Raw genomic sequence first — 23,597 nt, 5'->3', positions numbered from 1 at the left:
ATATAGATGCCTTAAACCTAGTCGGCACACCATCAAAAAGGTTATTCCACCTCATGCCCTGATTGCCACGATTAGCATACACACTGTGATCCAAATTTGGAAAAGACGGTTGTATCCATTTTACTCTAGGAGGGAAATTTGTCGTTGGTAGATCACCCCATATAGTGGTATTCATTCCAGGCCAGAAATTGCACGAATGGGCTATTACCCCACCATCAGGCCAGAAGTGCTCAAACCAGTACTGATTAATCCATCCCCCCTGGGCCCGGCATGGAATGAACTTATTGCGCATATACGGCCATGTACTTATTGTAGTCATTACTATTTCTTGGATGATTATATCTGCCTTATTTGGTTCCAGAGCAGAAATCACTCCTCTAAAATTACACCTTGTACAGATTCCTTTTCTGACCCCCTTTACCCTCCAAGAGTGGTATTGTTGCCAAAAAACACTATGGGAGGCATAATCTTTATCTACTAGATGCCAGCATTGTGTAAAACTATTGCTACTGGCATTATACTTATTTAATTCACTTAATTTTTCTTTGTCCCCGTCTCTCATTGGCTCTTGAAGACATGAGGCTTCAACAGCTGAATAACTTTCGAATAGTCGTATCATAATCAATTTAAATTTGGTAAGAGCAAACATGGAGTAATTCCTGCCAAGGTCATGATACCAGTAATATTCCCCATTCCAGAACCAGCGAATCCTATAATACCCTATTGGACGTATGAACATGTTTGTTTGTTTAAGAACATCATAGGAAATATTGGGCGTGATCTGGCCCAGGCGCCGTTGACAGAGACAGGTGCGTTCAAATTCTTGTACACTTGTCCAATATCTTCCATGTGGAAACGCCATTTGTTGTAATGAAAAGCGCTCAGCCACTACGTAACCAAATGACTTACTGTAAAATAACTCAGGCCGTCTATATACGTGTCGCTCCGCCGTTTTATTGAAGATGCTCATCAAATGATAGTCCTCCCATTGTGTATCATTTAAAGTGATCCAACCTTCAGGCAGGGGTCCCCGTAGTTCCCCTAGTGTCCCCTGAGTGAAAGCCCGTGCCCTACTTGTTACAGGATCTGCAAGTCCGTGCATGCCTTTCGCCGCCGTATGCAGCACCAAATCAGACGTACAAATGATACCAACAAGGATAGACAGAGAATAAGGAAGGATGTCCATGGTACAGACAGTGGTGGTTCTCGCCACGTCATAAACTAACTATAATCGCGCACTAGACCTAGACTACCGTCTGTAAAAACACAAAACAACAAATGTCGTCATTTCCGTCCTGGAACCTTATAACGGGGTTTACAAATGTGGTAATACAGGAGACCCATCAAATTTGTCAAAATTATACCGTGGATCATTGTGTATGGTGCGCAGGAGTGCCAAGAATCGGTCAGTCTTTTGATGTTGACGTTTCCACAAAAACTCCCCTACGTAATCGGCCAAAAGATGACGTGCTAGACCACGAGATCTATGTAAATGATATTTAAGCTGGCCCCAGGCCCCCTCGATTTCATTAGTACAAAAAGCTGTCCGAGGGTCCTTAAACCAACGGGAGTGGTCCACTACACCGTGTATATAACCCTTCCCCCAGCTCTCTATGCCCTTGTAGGAAGGATAGGCATCGGTTAGAATTGTGGACCCCTCTGTCACATTTTCTACTATGAGTTTTCGAAATACTTCAGCAGTTCTGTCAGAAGTTATTTCAATGAACATTTCTCCGGTGGCTTTGTCTATTCCTCCAAACCCCCAAATGGCTTTAACAGCTGGTCCTTTACCAGAGGCAGCCCGGCGCTTGGCTAAGTGCGTTTCATCAATAATCACGCAACCGCCTTCCTTTCCCAAACGTCGCTTGTTCCTGTGAAATTCGGCCGTACACAGCTTTCGCAATTTGCCGCACCAGGTAACCGTTGAACGCTGGCTAATCTCAGCTTCATGCGCGATTTGGGTTTGCAATGCGTCATGGGCCCAAAAGTAGAATAAAATCAACAATTTGGGAAGTTCTATCTTACTTCCCGCGAATATCGAGTGTTTCCGTATAGTCACCGTAGTGTCACAGGGGTTGCATCGCCACCTAAATCCATCATCGCCTGTCGACGTAATTTCCTCTTTCATTATTTTTTTACATCGCTTGCATTTCATCCTTTGCACCAACAACCCGTGATTTCTCAGAAATATCACACAATCCCGTGTGTTTAGCAATGCACCCGATTCGACCAAACTCAACACATTGTATGTTCTTTTCCGCGTATCTGCGCAAGTAAATAATACGACATGTGGCGTTGATCAACTCCCCATCGTCTTTAGCGGATCAAACCCCCCTTTTTCTTGGCATTTCATGTGTACTGACTCTCTCCTATTTTAATCCCGTGTTATTCCTATGACAGGGTTATTTTTTTCACTTGTTCCTTACCAGACCTAATGATTTTTTCACCCTCATTTCAATGTACATGCAAAACACTTACTATCCTACTACACACCCATTTTATGGTGCAACAACTATTGCCGCCTAGACCTCCGGGCACTTATTTCACAAGTACCCATGTGTGTATTCGGATTATTCGCGATACGCCGGTGACACTTGTGAGAGCAACCAGTCATTCCCTTGCTGTACGTTTCACTGATCCTCCATTGTTACATCACAAATAAATTGACCGCAAACGAAATCATCTCAGCTTACGTTGCGGTAGTAGTAAGTAGATTAATAACATAACGTATCTCTGTTTCTTAGACGGCTCAGTGCTTACATTGCGCAGTGCTCACCTTTACCAACCCTCTTGTATGATTTAAATCGAATGAATATAGTTTATGCATTTATATTATTACGGATGTGGAGATAGGTAGCGTATTATTTTACCATATCAATTTGTTTAAGCTTCTCGAGGCTTTGTATTGGCTCCTCTATTTTGGCAGATAATAACAGACTGTAACATGTAACTTTAGTTACTCAAGTATTTTATTAGCAGTTCTACGTGTGCGTGTGCGATACAACGCCTTTTTGCAAGTATATTTAACTTTATATTCGCTATTTGATTCAAGATATATGACTAATTAATCTGTCTTTCACACAGCTGGCAAATGTTACGACTTTGAATCATCACTCATACTTCGAAAATTCAATTTGACTTGAATTGTGACTTGACTCGTGACTTGACTTGACTTGACTCGAGTCACCTCCAAAAATCGAGTGACTTGACTTGACTCGAGTCACTTTCGAAAATCGATTGACTTGACTTGACTCGAGTCAAAATCTACAATGACTCGAGATGACTCGTGACTCGAAGGTAGTGACTTGATCCCAACACTGATGCAGAGGTGGTCAAAGTAGTCAAGAAAGCTACTCAAGTAGAAGTAGAAGTAGCGACGGAAAAATCTACTCAAGTACAAGTAGAAGTACTTCTTTCATGAGCTACAACTACTTGAAGTAGAAGTAGAATTGACTGACTTTAAAAGTACTCAAGTAAGTAAGTAAGTAGTTGCGCGACTTTGCGCGATTAGTAAACGTTAATAAAAAATATGGTGGACCGTAAAAATTCCATATTGTGTAGCTTTATTTCCAGAAATTAAAGGCATTACTGCACTTGCTTTTATACTTCAACATCAGGGATATCTAGAACTTCTAGTTCTAGATATCCCTGTTCAACATGTATGTTATTCGGACAAAAGAACTGATATTAATTATAACTCAAAGTATATGATACTGGGAATTGAAAGTAAAATATAAATACTAGTTCTAAAAGCAGAATATGTATTTCATGTTTTTAGTCTAGAAAGTTTCAAAGGTGGTATGCTAAAACAGCTCTAAAACTAAAAAAAAGTCAAAGCCCAAGTCAAAGTCAAATTATTTCATATGGGTGAAGGGCGACAACGTGGTGTGAACGGAACCACGCCAACCTTCCACCTAAATTATATTCATCGATACTTTCGTGAAATCATACTGGTCACTCCATATCCACTGCGCGCGAACCGCGACGAAAACTCTGTGCTTTACTAAACTTTTATGAAAATTAAATGTTAATACTCCGTGAAAACAGTTCCGAAATTCCTCAGGCTATCTTCCTGATTGGAAGATTGAACTACTTCTACTTGACAAACTGAAAATAGCGAAAAGTAAGTAAGTAGATCATAAAATATCAAGAAGTAGAAGTAGAAGTAGCGAAAATCAGATCTACTTGAGTAAGTACCAGAAGTAGAGGAAAACTACTTGAGTACTTCGGAAAAGTAGAAGTACTTCGTTACTGACCACCTCTGGTAATATGTCCAGTTTATAAAAATCTCGGTAATGTTTTTGGTACCTTAAGTCGGGTGATCAGTTATAAAATCGCGGTAATGTTTCTTGTGTGTGTGCGTTATCATCATATTAATACGACTACATTTTACTGGTGGAATAAAAACACAGGTTTGTGATATGTGAATACAACCAAGATTGATTAATATGGTTTGCAGTTGTAATGATTGTCTATATTACTGAAATCGTGTCTACTTTTCTTTGAGTAAGTCGGATAAGACATTAAATCAATGTGGTAATAACTACGCCCGCGAAGAGTTTCTCACATCCCGATGTCTTACGTTAGAACAGTGGTTCCCAATGTGGGCGATAGCGCCCATCCCCCCAGGGGGCGATTTAGCGGTCTAGGGGGGGCGAAAATACCGAAAGGGGTGATAGGGGGCGAAAACGGACGAAGGGGGCGATAGGGGGCGATGGCGCGTTCAAACGGCTATATTGGAGTCAGGAACGTAACTGCTGCACCCCTAACCCCCAATTGGGGGCCGAACTCGAAGGGGGCCTAAAATTATTTCGTGAATTAACATAAATTATAGAGTAATGTTTTAGAAATTCATGCACCTTATTCAAAAATTTTTCGCGCTGCGCGCGATTTCATATTGTCTTCTATCTTGATTTTGGGGTACCCTTCCCCCAACAAAAATACGCATGATTTATGGAAATGGAGAATTCGGCGCCGGCCAATACTGCGCCACGACGCACCAAAACATATGAAGTTAGAGGCGATGTAACATATGCGACTCCAAGAAGTGTGCCAGGACGATCAGCAGCGAGAAGACCTTGGCCGAAAAGGAATGCCCTTGTGCTGACCGAAAACTCTGATATGTATACATATATGTTTCATTGCCCATATGGGCCTTAAGGGCTGGCGTCGAATGTTCCTGTTCTGGCCATCTGAACCCTACAGGACAAATGCCATCTCCGCAGGGAAAAATTATTTGCCAGCAAAGAAAAAACAATTTTAAACCATATGTTCGTCTTTTACTTTGGTGCGTTTTGGCGATTTCCATATCTTTTGACATAGCAGATATAGGAGGTCACGAAATAGCATCATGTAACGAAGTCAATATAACAACGCCCGAAGATGCCCGAAGATGTTTAATTATTATTTACGGGTCCTACCTTTTCCAACACACCACACTCAGCTGTACCGGTAAATCTGATTACGTGAGCTGAGATAGGATTAAAAAAATTGATAGCAATAATATATATGCAATTCCCGACCATATTGACCGATTCAAACATGAATTATAGAAATTTGTCGCGCTTCGCGCGTTTACGCGAAATACGTTGACCCACCAAACAGTACAGGAAATAGGGTAGCTGATATGTAGCGACGTAAAGCCCAATGGCTGAAGGGGTCTGGTTTATCACCCTATGGAGGCCCAACACCATTGTTCTTTTTTTGGGGGGGCTGACGAAATGCTGTTACGCGCTTGATGGGAGTCAAGTCGGAGAAATGACCGTTTTAGTCAACTCACGAAAATTTAGCTGTAAAAGTGTAATTTCGAGGTTGAGCCGAGAAATTGACATTTTTTTATTAGTCAACTCGCCGGTGATCCCAGTTTGTATGCCCATTTTTCGGTTTCCGATATTTGGGGGGCGATGATCGGTGTGGAGCTTCAAAAGGGGGCGATGAGTTGAATAAGGTTGGGAACCACTGCGTTAGAACTTGTGGATTCACTTGTGGGGATTGATATCATTGACTGAGTATTCAAATCTCGTCGTATGCACCGAGTAGTAATCACTTTGTGTTATAAATTAGTAACTACTTTTACAGTTGAATAAAAAAGACGGGACGTCGGGATATAAATCAACTGATCTTGATATGTTAGTGGGTTGTAGTGATTACTCGCGTAGTCTTGTCTACTTTTCAAATGGGTACTCTTTGATTTGATTGGGCGAGTTACAAACGGATTTAATTGATAATGTTTTCGTGCTTAACTGTTCTGAGTATAGCATGATGTTAAAATGTCGAGATGCACTACCGACTACATTTCCAGAAACTCGGTTGCTACAAAAATAATTAAAGATAACTGATAGAGTTGTAAGTTCAAGGTTTGTTTCAAATCAATGTGTGAATAATCCGACAAACGCGAGATCAAAATTCTCAATATTATTGATATAAGTCATTACCATGTTTACAGACTTTGAATAATATTATCCTGATGGTGACAAATTACAATATTCTGATACGATTCAACTTCACTTGTAACGCGAGTGAGATTTCAAGTTGGGAAATAAACACATTGATTAAATATTATCATGATTCTTAAGACACAACTAAAGTCAACTCTATTCTAGAAGCGTGAAAACATATAGCGACTGTGTGAAAAATCGAAAATGGAGCTGAAAGTTGGCCAAATAAAGTAATATTCAGTTTCAAAAAGATTAAACTCCTAAAAAAAAAGATTAGAGTTATACCGGCGAGTGACAATTTGTTGGTATTCAAGTCGTCGCCTATGTGCTTCTGTTATTCGTTACCCTCGTGAGTGATCGTAGGATTTTACAATTATTTCACACCTATTTGAGTATGCGGTAACCTCACAAAGGATTAGGGTTAGGACGGAAATAAGTGACAATTTGTTGGTATTCAAGTTCCCGCCGGTGACGGTTCTGTAATTCATTACTTATTATACTTATTATATTCTTTATTCACAGTAAAACTGGTAAATACACACATAATCCGGAGAGCAACCTGCCCCAAAAGGAAAATGGCGAGATTGGAGTAAATTTTTAAAATTTCAGTAATACATTCAAAATGTTATTCATATGCAATACATGAAGAAGTCAGATTACAGAATTGCAGCAGATGAAGAATTGGCAAGGGTTACAGAGCAGAGGTAGAGATGATTGAAGATGAAGAATCGAAATTACAGAAATCATGCTGTGATTCACAAGTGTAATTTTAGTCCAGTGGTGCATTCAAGGCCTTCCGAAGAATGTGCACAGTGCCCAATAATGTGATCTTTTGGATCATTTTGAATCGAACGTTACCCAAAATTTGTTGGATATGTCTCATGAGTTTTTTTCTCATGACCCCTGTAGCGCCAATGACAATCGGTACAATGTATATTTTGCATCGCCACATTTTCTCACATTCCATTTTGAGCTCTGCGTATTTGGAGTGTTTTTCTGATTCTTTTTGCAGTAGGTTGTGATCAGCTGGGACAGCCAGTTCAATGAATAAAGCATTCTCTTTTCTCTTTTAGTTTGGCGATTATATCCGGGAGGTTGATCCTGATTTCGCGGTCAGTTATAACTGGTACATCCCACAGAACTTTTACTTGTTCGTTTTCTGTCACTGGTGTTGGGCTGTATTCGTACCAATTTTTTGTCGAAGTGGCGATGTTAAAATGTTTGCATGATTCAAGATGAATGTAATGACCAATCCTATTGTGTCTCCATGTGTATTCGGTAGCGGCAAGTGCACCACAGCCGGTCATGAGATTTAATATTAATATATTCTTTATTCACAGTAAGAAACTGGTCAATACACACATAATCCAGGGAGCAACCTGCACCCAAAGGAAAATGGCGAGATTGGAGTAAATTTTTAAAATTTCAGTAATGCAGTGAAATTGTTATTCCTATGCAATACATGAAGAAGTCAGATTACAGAATTGCAGTAGATGAAGAATTGGCAAGGGTTACAGAGCAGAGGTAGAGATGATTGAAATGAAGAATCGAAATTACAGAAATTATATTGTGTTTCACTATAGTGACTAGTATAATTTTGGTCCAGTGGTGCATTCAAGGCCTTCCGACGAATATGCACAGTGCCCAATAACGTGGTCTTTTGGATCATTTCGAATCGAACGTTACCCGGAATCTGTTGGATATGTCTCATGAGTTTTTTGCTTACGACCCCTGTAGCGCCAATAATCATCGGTACAATGTTTATTTTGCATCGCCACATTTTCTCACATTCCATTTTGAGATCTGCGTATTTGGACTGCTTTTCTGATTCTTTTGTTGTATATTGTGATCAGCTGGGATTATTATTATATTCTTTATTCACAGTAAGAAACTGGTTAATACACACATAATTTGGGGAGCAACCTGCCCCCAAAGGAAAATGGCGAGATTGGAGTAAATTTTTAAAATTTCAGTGATACATTCAAATTGTTATTCCTATGCAATACATGGAGACGTCAGATTACAGAATTGCAGCAGATGAAGAATTGGCAAGGGTTACAGAGCAGAGGTAGAGATGATTGAAGATGAAGAATCGAAATTACAGAAATTATGCTGTGATTCACAAGTGTAATTTCAGTCCAGTGGTGCATTCAAGGCCTTCCGAAGAATGTGCACAGTGCGCAATAATGTGATCTTTTGGATCATGTCGAATCGAATGTTACCTGGAATTTGTTGGATATGTCTCATGAGTTTTTTGCTCACGACCCCTGTAGCGCCAATGACTATCGGTACAATTTTATTTTGCATCGCCACATTTTCTCACATTCCATTTTAAGGTCTGCGTATTTGGAGGGTTTTTCTGATTCTTTTTGCAGTAGGTTGTTATTATTATATTCAAAAAACAATTTTAGTGACGCATATAACAACTATGGTCTTTTGCGTCACGACATAACAGTTGCTAATCGAATCGATATTGCGATAAGTAAATACAGTCAACTAAACATTTAGTACTGTCTTTTTGTCTTCGCAAGGAATTCCCACAGCAAAGGTAACATATAATCAGTAGTTATTATATTTTCCGTGGTGAAGGGTACTCTCAAGTCCAGTACGGCAGCTATAAACTGGCATCTTTCGTTGGCGTACTTCGCTCACTCGATAATAACGTGCTCTGCAGTTTCTTCAACATGGCATGTGGTACAATCAGGGGTATCGGAGCATCCAATTTTGCTAAGATGGGAGTTGAGACGACAGTGTCCGGTCCGTAATCTGAAAATGGTGGTTTCGGCACGGCGTGGCGTGGTTAAAGTAGGTAGTTTTGTGTATATGTTAGGGCAAAACTGCTTGAAATGTGCTCCAGAGGCGGTTTCGATGAAACGTTGGTTCCAGTCTTGCCTATAGTGACTTAAAATCAATGAGTTGGCCTCGCTAGAAGTAAGATCTACACTTTGATCAGCGAAGTCATGGGCCGCCGTCTCTTTCGCAAGTCGGTCCGCGACTTCATTCCCTTCAATACCACAGTGTCCTGGAATCCATACAAAAGAAATATCTCTATGGCTTTCATGTAAGAGATGGTGAGTTAGTTCTAATGTTTGATTGGTAATGTAGATATTTTCACCAAGATGCTTTTAGCGACAGCAATGCACTCAAAGAGTCACTCAAAATAGCAACTGGTTCGATGGAATTTTTTGAAATCCATATCAGTGCATCGAATATTGCTGTCAGCTCAATTGAGAAGATTGATAGGAGTTTCGAACATACTTTTGATGTTCTTATATTGCGATCGGGGATGTAGAAGGAGTACCCAGCACCGTTGATGTTTTTAGATCAATCAGTATAAATTAGCATTCTGTTTGGGTATTGCTCAAAAATATAATCTCTGAATATAGCATCGACAATGTGAGGTGGTGGATCGCTTCCGAGGGCTGTTTGCAATGATGTATCAATCATATAGCGCATTTCAATAACCAAGGGCATATGGTAAGAGGATGGTTACCTCTGACTAGCAAATCATCCAATATTTGAAGTCGGGATAAGATATTGAATGTCACAAATCGGTCTGAGAGTAGATTGTAAATTTCCTCCCATGAACCTTCCAATAAACTACGTGCTGGGTTTGATTGTTGTGTTCTGATCTTGGAACGGTAATTGAGACAAAGATAATATTATATTATTATATTATATTAAATTATTATTATTATACTTATTATTCTTCCAGTGAAAGCGGATCCTGTGACAACTAAATACCTAAATATTACCTTGTGAGTGATTGGTATGGCTATGACACCGAGTAGTTAAAGATGACTATGTTTATGAGGTGTTATCCTGTGAGTGATCGTAGGATTTTACAAATATATCACACCTTTTTGAAGTGTTAGTATGTGAACGCGCTATTGTTGGTATTCGAATCGCCGTCTACGCCGGCTCTGTGGTAAACTAATTACCAAAATATTACCTTGCAAGTGATTCCTAGATTTAGCAAACTATTTCACACCTTTTTTTGCTGAAAGTACGATATGCCGCCGCACCCTATACCCGAAAGTACGAATCATCGCCGCGCCCATAAGAAAAAGGATATATTGGTGCTACACTCACCGTAAACGTTGGGATGAACTCGAATCGGTCATATATAATAATTTGAAATATGCACATTAAGTAAGGATCAATCACGTGACTCTTTACTTTCCCTGATACGTATTCAATAACACCACGTCGACGATGACCATAGCTGAAATGTTAGCATGCCGCCGAACCACCACTTCATCACCACACCCTAGAACTGAAATGTTAGCATGTCACCGCCCGCATAGGCGCCGAGTTACGGGGTGGCGGAGTGGCGCAGCCACCCCATGCAAAATGCTTAACACTAGAACTACCGGAACTTCGAACTACCTAGAACTACCATGTGGCTTTTTGACGCATGTTGAATATCTTCGATTAAATGCATTTACCGGAGCTAAAAATCAGCATAAATCTCAACAAGCGGCATCAGAAACCATTGTTTATTACGCTCACAGCTACTTGCAATATTTTACATACACCTTAGGTCAACACTTATAAAACAAATCGCCATTTTTTGGTGTAACATACAAGTGTTGCTCTGGTGCGCATTTGGTATTTGAGCACGTTCTTTAAAAATTTAGAGTAGGTTCCAGATCCGCTTTAGCCACATCATCATTGTTGGTTATTGCTGACATATCATAAAGCTTATCAGATAAGATTTGCATAATTCAATTTTGCAACGAATCCACGATTTGCATATTTTTAGAGTATCGGCATTTTGACAAGTAGACGCTCATTCACATTCTAAGAAAACATGCACGGACCATCGTTGACTTGTTGGTACCCTCATAGAATACTGCCTTGCAACCTGACCAATAATATCCCCCTGGTTTTGTTTCGTTATAACATTTAACCGTCACTGGTTTCTTGTTTGTGTTGTTTCTGAAGGAAACAGTTACCACAGGTTGCAGTGAACTCAATATATATGTGTACAAATTCGATCTCTACACTGGCATCTCGCAGTTACGCTTATCAACAAGATGATAGCTTTGAAAAGTGTGACTACATGAAGCTGCCTGAGTTTCTTTTGGTCCTGGGTAGCTTCAAGCAACTTTTGACAATAGTGTCAACTGGGACTTCGTTTGCTTCTCGAAGCGTATATAGCCACATTCCCGTAACATTGTTTCGAGATGGATTACATCAGATTCTTCACATTAGTATGCTTGGCAAATGTATAGATTATGGAAGAGGTGTCCTGTCCTATCCTTGCCTAAATATGAGACGCCCTTGTACAGATACTTGGTAGCAGCAACGTCCACCATCTGACATTTTACCCCAATTGTTTGCTGGCATTTCGACCAGCATGTAATGAACGAAAACCATATTATCTTTATCGAATCCACACCTATGTTTTAATCCTTATGGCAATGGAAAGATCATGACTTCCATAACTCTGTTCTTCGAGAGGGCCTGACTGAACATAAAGCACCCATGCCCTCAGTCCTCATATGCATTCAATTCACTAGATTCAGCTCACCCTACCCCCGAATATCCATCTCGTAGACCGGAGCAAAGACCCTTTGCCCTTGTACAACCCTAGTATATTAGTATGGACAATACAGATGTCGGCTTGGTCTAATGGTACATTTCAAATTTCATGTCCTGTAACACGCTGAGCTCCAGAAATATAATATTACAGAGCTTTGGTGACTTGGAACGAGGAAGATCCAGGGCCTTCTATTACAAGGGATGTTTTGCTAACACAGTTAGACCAAGTCGACATTAACAAAGTTCTGTTGTTACAAACGGCTGTTTTGCGTTTATCAGATACATAACCACTTTCAAGAATATGAAACTGCGATGCCTGAAGGTAGAAAAAGTGTAATGCGTCAAAAAAGCCACTCGGTAGTTCTAGGTAGTTCTGTGTATAACTTTTTTATTTGTACTGGATGAGTGATGAAAATCATAGGTAAGGTGGCCTACATAAAATAAATAAAAGTCAAGAAGTTTCAGCCGAACAGCGTAAGATTTGACTGAATGCCAGCTCTTCAAAAATGAAAATGCGTCAAAAAGCCACTTGATCGTTCTAGTTTTAAACGCCCGCCGTCTGCGCTGTCAATTAGCGAGTCCATTAACCAATACCATTACCATTACCATTAACCAATACGCGCGTGAATAATTGAATACTCAGCTTCGTCGTCGACGACGAACTAGTGCTTAAAACGCCCAAACAAAGTGTAATCCGTGATTAGTAATCACTACGGTAAGTTTTTGTTTCAGTTAAATCCGTGGAAAGTTGTATTTATTTTTGACAAAAGTTGCAGTAAAAAGTTGCACTAAAAGACCACCCTTTGCTCGGTTGACTTAAAAAAAGGTCAACTTCCCAGTTTCACTCCCGAAATACAGCTTCCCATCCGCATTCTCTATTGATTGACTAAAAAAGGTCAACTTTCCGGCTCAGCTCTCGAAATACCCGTAAGAGAGTTACTTCAGTGCTGATTTACGTTGTTTCAGTCGAATTTGGCCGTGTATTTCACCAGAATCGAAAATACTTTCATGAAAAATCGAAAAAGCTGCAAAATGTTGCAAAAAGTTGCATGAAAAAAAAAATAGCCAAGGTTGCAAAAAGTTGCACTATAAGATTCCTTCTAACAGCTTAAATCAGCATTCTACATATCTTCCGAGTATTTAGGAAGCTGCCAGAGGCTGTAAAAAAAAGTTGCAAAAGTTGCAAAAACTTGCCGTAGTACTCACAAATCATACAATCGAAGCGACCTCGTTGACGGCGTCGATTGCGACACGCCTGCGCTGAGAAACACCATCTCCTCTCTTGACCACACGAACGAATTCACGTTTCTCTCAATTAAATTGTATTTGCGCGCATATTCGTTTACAAAATAATTCTTGAGTTAGTTTTGTGATAGTCTTTTTAATTGGAGCGCGAAATAGGAAAGTGTGTTTGTGCCTGCGAATAGAAAGTCATTCCTGCGCAAAGTGTGCATATTCATTACTCTGACAAGGCTTTGCTAACTTTTATCCGGATATTCACCAAGCTGCAATGAGGAAACAATTTTCGCGATGTCAGACTCGGAACCTCATTGTGCTGTACGCAAGTTGAGGAATTACTGATTAGGTGCGCGCTTTCTCGTTTGCTATCATCTGTAGGCTACTAATTCTTGTCTGCTTTATGCATTCGAATTCCCTCGATGTCACTTGTCAGTGTTTAATTTGTTATTAATACTGCGCATTGTGCAGTGCATGGCGTTGAATTAGGTTGTCAAATATTGATGCAACAAGAGATTCTCTGTGGCGGAAATTCTGAATTTATTCGATTAGTTTGAGCGGGAACCTTCTATGTTCCAATAAACTTCATTGCTGGACGGACTCTATCGGGCGCAACCATATCGCGTAACTAATTTCAAACCATCGGGATTTGTATTCGCATTAATAAGGTTGCGGCATGCGCCCATATTGCTCCTGCTGCAACTGCAATACACCTTGATAATTAAAATCGCACCATTTCACGATCAAATTCGACTGGTTGATCGGGACCTACGTAGGCCGTAGCGGGGCACGATAACTTACGGCCTTATATGGCGCATTCCACTTGCAACATCGGGGAGGCCGACGTTCGCAAAACAGACATCAGCGATTGCTTACGATTTCGTTTCTCGCAACCAGATCCCTCCCTTAGGATAAGTCTAGCAAAGTCGTATAACAGACGAAATTAGTACTTTCCTAGAGTTACAATTGACAGCGTCCAAGATATAATTATCCAGTATATCCCCTTATCCACTAATCACACAAATAGACTATATAGCGGTAAGGAATAAACTTGCTAATGATAAGTATTTTAATGCATGGTAAAATCAATTACAGCATGTAAAGAATAAATTGAAGTCATTTTCATAAGTAACTACTCGCAAATTCAAACACCAAGCTTATGGTTACAAAGATTCGACCTCAAATTCAGCGAGTCAAATGCACCAATGATGTAGGCAAGCTACGACTTGCTCAACTGCCGCTTTTTAAAGCCCTTCATAACATCTTTTCTCACAGAGGCATTAACTAGCTTCTGCTTGTTATTGTAATATATGTTCACAATGATTCTGTTCGCCAATTTTGAAGCTCGCTCTTGATGACTACAGCAGGCAAAGCTTATGGGCCCCCCAAAACGTTGCAAAACATATTCGGCAGCTTCCCTCACTGAGACTTGAGGATGAGAGCAGATGATTGTATCAGAACCATCCAGGATTGAAAAACTGGATGCAACAAACTTAGCGAGTGGCTCTGAAGGGGCAAGCAATCCCCCACGAGAGAGTAGGTCGAAATAGAATGAATTAGTGTCACCGGATTCTTCAACAATTAACTTCGAACATTCCCTGCAATTCAGCTTCTTGAGGACCTTTTTGCCAACGTACCCAGCAACATAATAGGACACCTCCTCACTGTCAGGAGATAAAAGTGATCCAGTAATTTCAATTGCCACATCTTCAATTGTTTGTTTGAAATGATCCAAATGAACTGAGCTTTGAACACCAACATCATGCTCCCAGAAATTAATGTCAATTTTCAACATAGAACGGAGCAGTATTATCTTTTCAGAGTTGGTAACTTCTGTTAAACCGACCAGAAACCGCCCCCCACTCATTTGCCTGTACTGCGAGAACCTTCTTTCAATGGGGTCACTTTGGAATTTTCTTGGAATCACATATTCATACCCCTCTGCTAACAAATCTGCCATAAGCAGCGATTGCGACTGCATGGTTCCGATCAGAGCTTTGAATGTTTGCTTGGACAGGCAATAATTTTGAGGGTTGTATCCGTTCCATTTGATCAGCCAATTAGAGAAATCTTGTAGGAAAGTGATTTTACCATCATGTGAAACTACTGCATCAGACAATGGATTGGGTGAATATCTGTGACAGCTATTTACAATTGTCCACCAAGCATTAATTAGGCTCAAGAATGAAGCCATATCTTCCCTGTGAGGCAGGTAGCTTTTGCAAGCTGCAATAGTCGACTCGTGGAATGGAGCGAGAGCTAAATTAACATTTTGCTTGTTATTGCCCGGATGCAAAGACCCAGCAAACACAGAACAGACCATTGATGTAGAAAAGCCGAGCCGATATAGTAGATATTAGAATTAGGCAGGTCGTAGAAAGGGGGATTTTGTGTCGACTCAATTCAACGTCTTTTCCACGTCCTTCAATAATGTAAATATTATGCAGATGCTACAGCCTTTAAACATGGTGAGTAGAATGTAGATCCTACGTTAGAAGAAGAAGATCCTGATATAATAACCTGTTTTCTACCACTATGGGCTTAACCTGATCACGTCTGCGTACACACACCACATTATTTACTACATATTATTCACATTTGTGATAATTTAATTTCAAACGAATTGGCAATAATGCCGTTGTAAAAACTAAAACGAACAAACGAACGAATGCCTTTAGAAAGAAAGTGAAAACAGTCCTTATCATCAGGTTTCATCCTCTGATGAGTCAGATAAATAACCAGAATGCGGCCTTTTCTTTTCAACACCCTGCAGAAATAAAATGAAAATGATGATTAATAGCTAAGACATTCGTACTGCGAAAATGGCAGAGGTAGCGACTAACGAATGACTCCTACATTTTTTTCGCCCATACTTACTAAAATGGATTCGATTCTGAACTATTTCCACTCAAGTTTTCAAGTTTTATTATTATATTTTTTAATATTATATGACTAGAGAACTGACTTCAATCGTCACTTCTACTTGATTATCAAGATCAACGATGACTACTTCAGCACTCTTTGAAAACAGCCACTAACACAAAAAGAATTCTTGTTTAGAGAACTGACTTCAATCGCCACTTCTACTTGTTTATCAAGATCAACGATGACTACTTCAGGAATCTTTGAAAACAGCCACTAACACAAAAAGAATTCTTGACTAGAGAACTGACTTCAATCGCCACTTCTACTTGATTATCAAGATCAACGATGACTACTTCAGCAATCTTTGAAAACAGCCCCTAACACAAAAAGAATTCTTGACTAGAGAACTGACTTCAATCGCCACTTCTACTTGTTTATCAATATCAACGATGACTACTTCAGCACTCTTTGAAAACAGCCACTAACACAAAAAGAATTCTTGACTAGAGAACTGACTTCAATCGCCACTTCTACTTGTTTATCAAGATCAACGATGACTACTTCAGCAATCTTTGAAAACAGCCACTAACACAAAAAAGAATTTTTGACTAAAATTTCTTCACATTCTGTCAAAAATGATCAATTCAATAATCCAAATAAATCAGTTATTTGGCAGCTAACTGATTGAGAGAAAGGGCATCCGAGTACCAGGCATAGCTTTATACATATATAAAAGTGTTTAATTACAGCAGTCGATTGATGATGTCAAGAGCATAAATTGAAATCAAACCTTCCATCGAGATCCCCCTTTTTGGCTGGGAATATGCCGCAGTGCCTCACCCACTACACGAATGTAATCTTTTTCAGAGAAAGTCCTGCCATGGATCTTTTTGCAAGCTCCTAAAGGTATTATCATTAACATTTGGTTTGGCAGTCATTCAACTTCATGAAACATTTTTGATAAAATAACAAACAAAAATCATATTCAAGTTCAGTTAAAATGCTCAGTATATCTAGCACAGTTGTCCCCAGTCGTTTCTACTCAGCATGTTTCCTAGTGGCGTGTTATAGACTTCGTGATTCACCCTCCATTCTATGGTAAACACAAAGCATGGAACAAGTTATTTCAAATGCTGCATATTTCTCATGACTGCTCCGTTTATAAAATTATATTGCCTGCACTGGCTAAAGCCAGATTCCCTCTTCACATAGTGGGGAATTCCCCCGGTTGGAAACCACTGATCCAGCCTCATTAGGGACATGGGCGTATAAAACAAAGGTCGAACAATAACATGTTCTCGGATTATCATAAATGCTCCTCACTATATATGATCTTGTCCAAAGCCAAGTCGCTGAAAGCCTCTTTTGCATTTTTGCCAACGCGGCTGTAGCAACTCCATACTCCAGCGCTGGCGACCTTTTTCAAGATGAATCGAACAGTTTGCCCTATATTGTCGCCTCCGACTGAGCTGAATCCAATTATCTGAAATCAAAATATGAAAACAGATTTAGTTAACTATCCTAGACCCTATAATCCTGGTAAAGATCTTCACAATCTTCTTAGGTTAAGAATAAAGATATATGGAAGCACTGCGTAAAATACAAAATTCCACATGCATATTTCAATGAAAAATAAATAACAAATTTATTCACTTACGCTGCCAAATGAATAATTCACAATACGTCAGTAGTGTCAGTAGTTTACAACCACTTGCCCATACCGGTCCTAATAAAACTTACAATGTAATTGCAAAGTTTTCGCAAATTCAGTAATTTTAATTATAATCTAATACCATATAATTCTAACATCATTTGGAAAAAAACTGTAGCTGCAAATCTAATCATAGTATGATTTGACATAAACTGTAGGAACAACTCTAATTCTAATTTAATTTTTAAACACAGGAAGTTTTATGGTTGCTTAACTTTCGTGTGGAGGCAGGCTCACATCTTTATGCTGATTAATTAATGTTTTTATCATATAAAAACACCACAAGTTCAGTCGCCAGTCACCATGTTTAATGGTTTATCCAAGCATGTTGCGTGAACTATACAAATAAAAAATGAATCTGTATGGGCAGCTGATTCTCGGTGAATGAAATAACACAATCATATTGGTACTCCAAGCAATACGATCAAGTTCTTCTACTTCCATAATTTATACAATAAAATCATGAGCTCAACATACCGCATCGCTTGCGAATTCTTTATTTTGTTGTAATTTCTTATCAAATGCTTTCAAATCCTCATTAGTAGTCATGGTTACTGGGATTATATCTTGCACAATCAAATCTGATGGCTTCTTGCTGTTTCTTCTGCCTTTGACACTGTGGCTTATCCATGCTGTCTGCGAATGAAGATTCTTCTTCGTGGCTATCAGTATTATCAGATGTTGAATATGTGCCTTGTTTGAGCTTCAAACGCTTAGCCTTCACCCAACGTCTCTGGTAGGATCGGCGCTTCCGCACTGTGTCCTCCATATATTCTGATTTCAAGCCACCGTGCAGTCACTTGAGATTCCGCAGAAACAGCAATGACCAAAACAATATTATCAATCTGCAGACCTATATAAGTAAAGTTTCATTTTAGGCGATTAAAGTCGATTGTTGTGACAGGTATCTATCAATCACATCAGTTTTTGCAAAATCGGGTCTGGTTTACCTTGTTGGCCACATCAAGAAGTGCTCACTGAGTGATGTGACGACCACCGGTTAGTGAGTGTGAGTGGTCCCCATGAGCATGCCCAACGATTGTTGTTTCACGTGATCAACAACTGTGCTCCCAACGAAACCCAATCATGACCTGTCCTAGTCTGAGATGCAATCCCAGAGTATATCAAATTGATGCGTTGTGCAACTGCAAACCACTAAACCAGTTTACTTAATTGCTGATACATGCTCATCTTATCAATACATTATATACCATGTGATGAGCACGCTTATAATTTGGATTGGGTTTTGAGTTACTTAACACATCAAGGACTATTAACTATACTTTCAAAATCATTACAAACAACATCAATAACAACTTCAAAATTGCAGATTATCAAAGGATATGATAAAATGTTTCCGCGTCAATTTCGGTTATGACTATGCACTATTGCAGACCTTCATTCACTGCTACTTTAATTGCCGACAAAAGCAAGATAAAGCAGAAGTCAGCCCGCGTACGCATACAGATTCCAGAGCGAACTTCTATATTAGCACTGTAAATGTCCTAATACGTTTGCTAAAGCACCAGCTACACCAAGCCAGTAAGCTAGTCGTACCGTTCTAAACTTCCGACGGCCTGCTCTCAATATCTAGGAATATTCACTAACGCTACACACAAAAGACAACCCAATTAGTCTATGAATATTTACTTCCTCTTTTCCGACATCAGCAATTTACTTCCTCTTTTCCGACATCAGCAATCTGCTTCAGTCCGGCAGCAACCAGAACCAGCACGCTACTATACGCATGACTGGTCTTTTCAACCGAAGGCTCCGGAGTTATTATGCTTCCGGAGCAGGGTAAGTTGCACTTCACGCAACATAATGAAGGGTTAATGATGTTTTCTAATGGATATATCGAAGCTTTCGCATGAGATCGAAGAACACCGGATAGGAATATATATCGTTTTTTAATGTAACACCGAAGTATCCTTTCTACGTATTTTAGACATACCTGCAAGCGATAGAAAATTAGCATTATTAGGTTAACAACGGGATATAACGAAGTCTAACGCATGTCATGGAACAACACCGAGTAGGAATTTATTTTGATTGAATATAACCTCTAGACCATCCTACTACGTATTTTAGACATTCCCCCGACACTTAGAAAATCAGAACCTAATCGAGATGATCCGAGATGATCCCGGATGATCCTTTTACGGTTTTGTGTTTGCTGGGGAGGCATACGTCAATTTCGGCGCCTTACGCAAATTCGCATCCAGCTTGTCGTCACATTCTCTGATCTTGTGAAGGTCGCTCCATGCAATGAATCCACCCGGAGATGATATTATTGAAGAATTTATGCAGAAGGAGAATGGTGGAAAAACAAATTTCTTGGCTCGGAGCAAATTGTTTCGTATGTTCTTTACAAGATGAACATTATCAAAAAATAGATACGTTTTGTTCTTGCAGGACGTGTAATGAAAAGAGAAATCATCATTGCTAGGGCACTTTTCTCGCATTATTTCAAATGCTTTCACATTGGATGGATGATTATCTGATACAAGTCCTCGAACGCAAAATCCATTCTCATTGAGAGTGGCAATACAATCCAGTAATTCTTCTGCCAACCATCTTCCCGTAATTTCGGTTTCTGGCAGTGCCTTCACCACGATGGATGTTGATTTTTGAAGACCATGGACCATCATTACAACAATGCCTTTATATAAGTGACCGCTTTCATCTGCTCCATAATATTTACCACCGTGATATTGAACACCTTTCTGTAAGTACATCTCATCTACCATCAACACTATGTCAGTGGAGATCTCGCCATTTTCTTTCATAACTCCAAGGACTTTAACCGAGTCAACGCTTCCTTTGCTGTACCGACTCAAGGTTGACATTGATGGGAAGGGAAAGCTTCTTGTAAGAATTCTATAAGCTTGTGCAGATGTGTACCGGAGTAGGAGCGCGAAACGAATCATTTCGGATGAATACGGAATATGAGCGTGACCATCAGGCTTGTAATATATTAGATTTTGAAGCTCATCCAGTAAATTGTCGGATTTTTTTCGGACATTTTCGAGATATTTCGGGAAGTTAAGTAATGCACCAAACTTAGTCAGAGCAGCATTTGTGCCTTGTGTGAACCAAGGAGGCAGAGGAACATTCTTTCCATCACACTGCAATTTGACATGCAACTTATCGTCAATCTTTATGCTTTTTGTGACTTTTGGGAAATCATTGAATTCCATGTGGTAGTAAATCACATATTCATTATCTCTTTTGTACGTGGTATAGCCTTCTGGAGCGCGGGACTCCGTCAAATCTGATAAGCTGCTTATTTTATCAGCCAGCTGGAAATCTTTCAACTCATCTTTCTGAAATACCCTTTGCTTCGGTGGTTTTCTGCAAGGAGTCACAGTCGGGATCAGTGAAGGCCGCTGCAGCTCCTGCTCGGATCTAATGGAAGGGACTGGTTTTTCGTCCTAACGTAAATTTTTTCGCGAGTCAAAGTCTTTGATATACTTTGATTCAAAGTGTAGAACACAAATTACAGAATTCGTAGTCGGCTCCCAATCGCGCCTATTCACAAAAGATATCCATTTTTTTCGTAACTCCAAATCATAAAATGGAAAGCGAAATGACGAAACCTTTTTCCCAGTTGTCAAATATCCAGACTTACAGCCATAAACACAGCATTTGTTTACCATTATTATGCCTTAAGTTAATCCTGCATTCCAAGTATACAGACAGTCGAAATTCGCTGTCAGGAAGGCCGCATGAAATATCACCATGAATTCTTGGCTGCTAATGATCGGCGAGAATCATACAGCAATATACTGAGTTATTTACCAACTGAATAAGTTAGCCTACCTCATACATATAAGCTGGTCTAAACGAAAGCTGAACATAATTCAGTCACCACACAGTCGTGACTGTAGTATTAGCTAATCACGGCATGATTCCATAATCCATAATAACTCAAACGCAGCTAGCTCAAAATCTTTGCCTCAAAATTTAAGACGTCTGCTATACAGAGAAGCGCTATCGCAAATACACAACCAGATAGCTGAGTAATGAATGTGATGGCTTGAAAATGGGAGTCATCGTAAGCAATCGCCGATGTCTGTTTTGCGAACGTCGGCCTCCCCGATGTTGCAAGTGGAATGCGCAATATAAGGCCGTAAGTTATCGTAGGCCCCGGCCGTAGGCTCCGAGCTGATATTAACCAGCGCGTTGTCGGTATTAAACACTACGTGCGTCGTGCGTAGTCAGTGAGTTTCTTATTCAAAACTAGAAATCCCGTCCTTTTGAAACGTCAATTCATAATTCGTATTATCGATGCTGCGTACTGCAAATTAGCGAGAATCGTTTGTATGCGAAATGGGTCATCGATATCTCATGTGCACTATTGTCGGTGATTTGATTTAGCGCGGCTGCATGCAGGCCTGCAACCGTCCGCAGAAACACTTTCGCCAAACAGTAACAATCTCTGAGTGTAATATTGTTTGTGTTTATGTATCTTTTTGATTGAAACTTATGCCCGCGTCTAAACAAATTGTGCTCGTTGCCATTGCCGAATCTGGGTATTTAGGTATGACTATAGCGCACCCTGTTATTGTAATTATTGCGAGCTTGCGGCAAGTCTGCAATTTCGGTATCAGCGCAACCTTGCCGGCCGATTGTACAGTCCGATAAAATAGATCACTTCTATGTATTTCGCACAGCGTACTGATGCTGATTTCAGCAAACTAACGATCGTTATGAGACGTAAAAATTCGACCTCATCGCTAGAAACTTAGATTTCATCGCGCGCTCTGAGAAACACCATCTCCTATCGCGATTTGACGACCAAATATACGTTCACCTTCTACAAATTAAAGTGCAATATTTGCATCGATGAGGGTCGCGAGCTGCGTTTAAAATATTTTGTGAACCATTTTTGTGATAAATATTCTCTGAGCGCAAAGTTGAATAGTGTTTTATTGTGTGTGCCTGGTAGTGGTGTGCCCATAATAATAATCCAGTTATGATTTGCGAACGTAAATCGGGAAATGCAGCAATGCAGTTAAAATCGATGTTTTAATCGGCAATCAATTGTCGCGATGCGAGCTACTCAATTTGAAGTAAAACCCCGTTGTGCTGGTGGTAAGGAATAATTACTGATTGACCGCACGCGTTTGTAATCATACTTCTTGTCTGTCTTTCGTGGTCCAGAATTGTTGCGCCGTGTCACTGCTCAGTACAGCGATGAATGCCGAGCGCTCGGCAATCAATAACTTAATTTCGCAATGATCTTAACGGGAGATCGCGTCGCGTGCACAAACGAATCTCGCTAATTGGTCACGGCCGCGCGTAACACTGATAATACGACTTGTTGAATTGCAACTGAACATTAGCATCAGAATTGTCATTTCAAAAGGACGGGGTTTTGCGTTTCGAAAGGAGGGGTTTCGACGCCCCCTGGCTACGCACCTGCCGCCACCCCATGCAAAAATAAAAGTCGGTGCCTATGACCGCCCGTATACCTAAAAACATGAGCAAGCCACCCCCGGTTTTCATGTTAGCATGCTGCCGCAGCCTATACCCAAAAACGTTAGCATGCGACCGATCCCTATCTCCGTAATGCTATCATGCCACCGGAGCCTATACCTGAAAGGGCCACCATGCCACCACGAGTTTCGCGTTAGCATGCACGCCATAACAGCCCCTGCCACCTCACGACCGATCATATATACTTTGTCACGTTTGCTCAATATAGATCCCATCACATGGTAGAAATCGCATCCAGTTATACGCATGAGTGAAATATCTTATGGTTTTCTGCGACTATTAGATCAGCGACGATAAAC

The 23,597-nt window shown here is 40.1% G+C and overlaps 1 protein-coding gene across 1 annotated transcript; it reads right to left on the bottom strand.

Annotated features, from left to right (window-relative positions):
* Positions 1–15,808: 15,808 nt before the first annotated feature.
* Positions 15,809–19,450, bottom strand: LOC145448552 (uncharacterized). Its single transcript, XM_080326959.1, has 4 exons — positions 18,274–19,450; positions 17,409–17,568; positions 16,876–16,985; positions 15,809–15,987 (listed from the first exon to the last, which is right to left on the bottom strand). Exons 1-4 carry the CDS (start codon positions 18,343–18,345, stop codon positions 15,925–15,927), a joined length of 405 nt encoding a protein of 134 aa, XP_080183085.1. The 5' UTR covers positions 18,346–19,450; the 3' UTR covers positions 15,809–15,924.
* Between the last annotated feature and the right edge of the window lie 4,147 nt (positions 19,451–23,597).

The sequence above is a fragment of the Botryllus schlosseri genome, chromosome 10, assembly GCF_051294905.1.
Source record: "Botryllus schlosseri isolate E-star chromosome 10, Bs_hap1, whole genome shotgun sequence".
Taxonomy (NCBI): Eukaryota; Metazoa; Chordata; class Ascidiacea; order Stolidobranchia; family Styelidae; genus Botryllus; species Botryllus schlosseri.
The sequence above is the reverse complement of the archived record's forward strand: the minus strand, read 5'-3'. Positions and strand labels throughout refer to the sequence as shown.

Bases quoted from the DNA above. Each gene is read 5' to 3' on its own strand.
- LOC145448552 (XM_080326959.1), bottom strand. From the start codon at position 18,345: ATGACTACTAATGAGGATTTGAAAGCATTTGATAAGAAATTACAACAA. The intron at 16,986-17,408 runs GTGAGGAGCATT...TAATACCTTTAG, and splicing joins TTTGGACAAGATCATATATA to GAGCTTGCAAAAAGATCCAT. The intron at 15,988-16,875 runs GTTTGATTTCAA...TTATTTCTGCAG, and splicing joins AAGGGGGATCTCGATGGAAG to GGTGTTGAAAAGAAAAGGCC.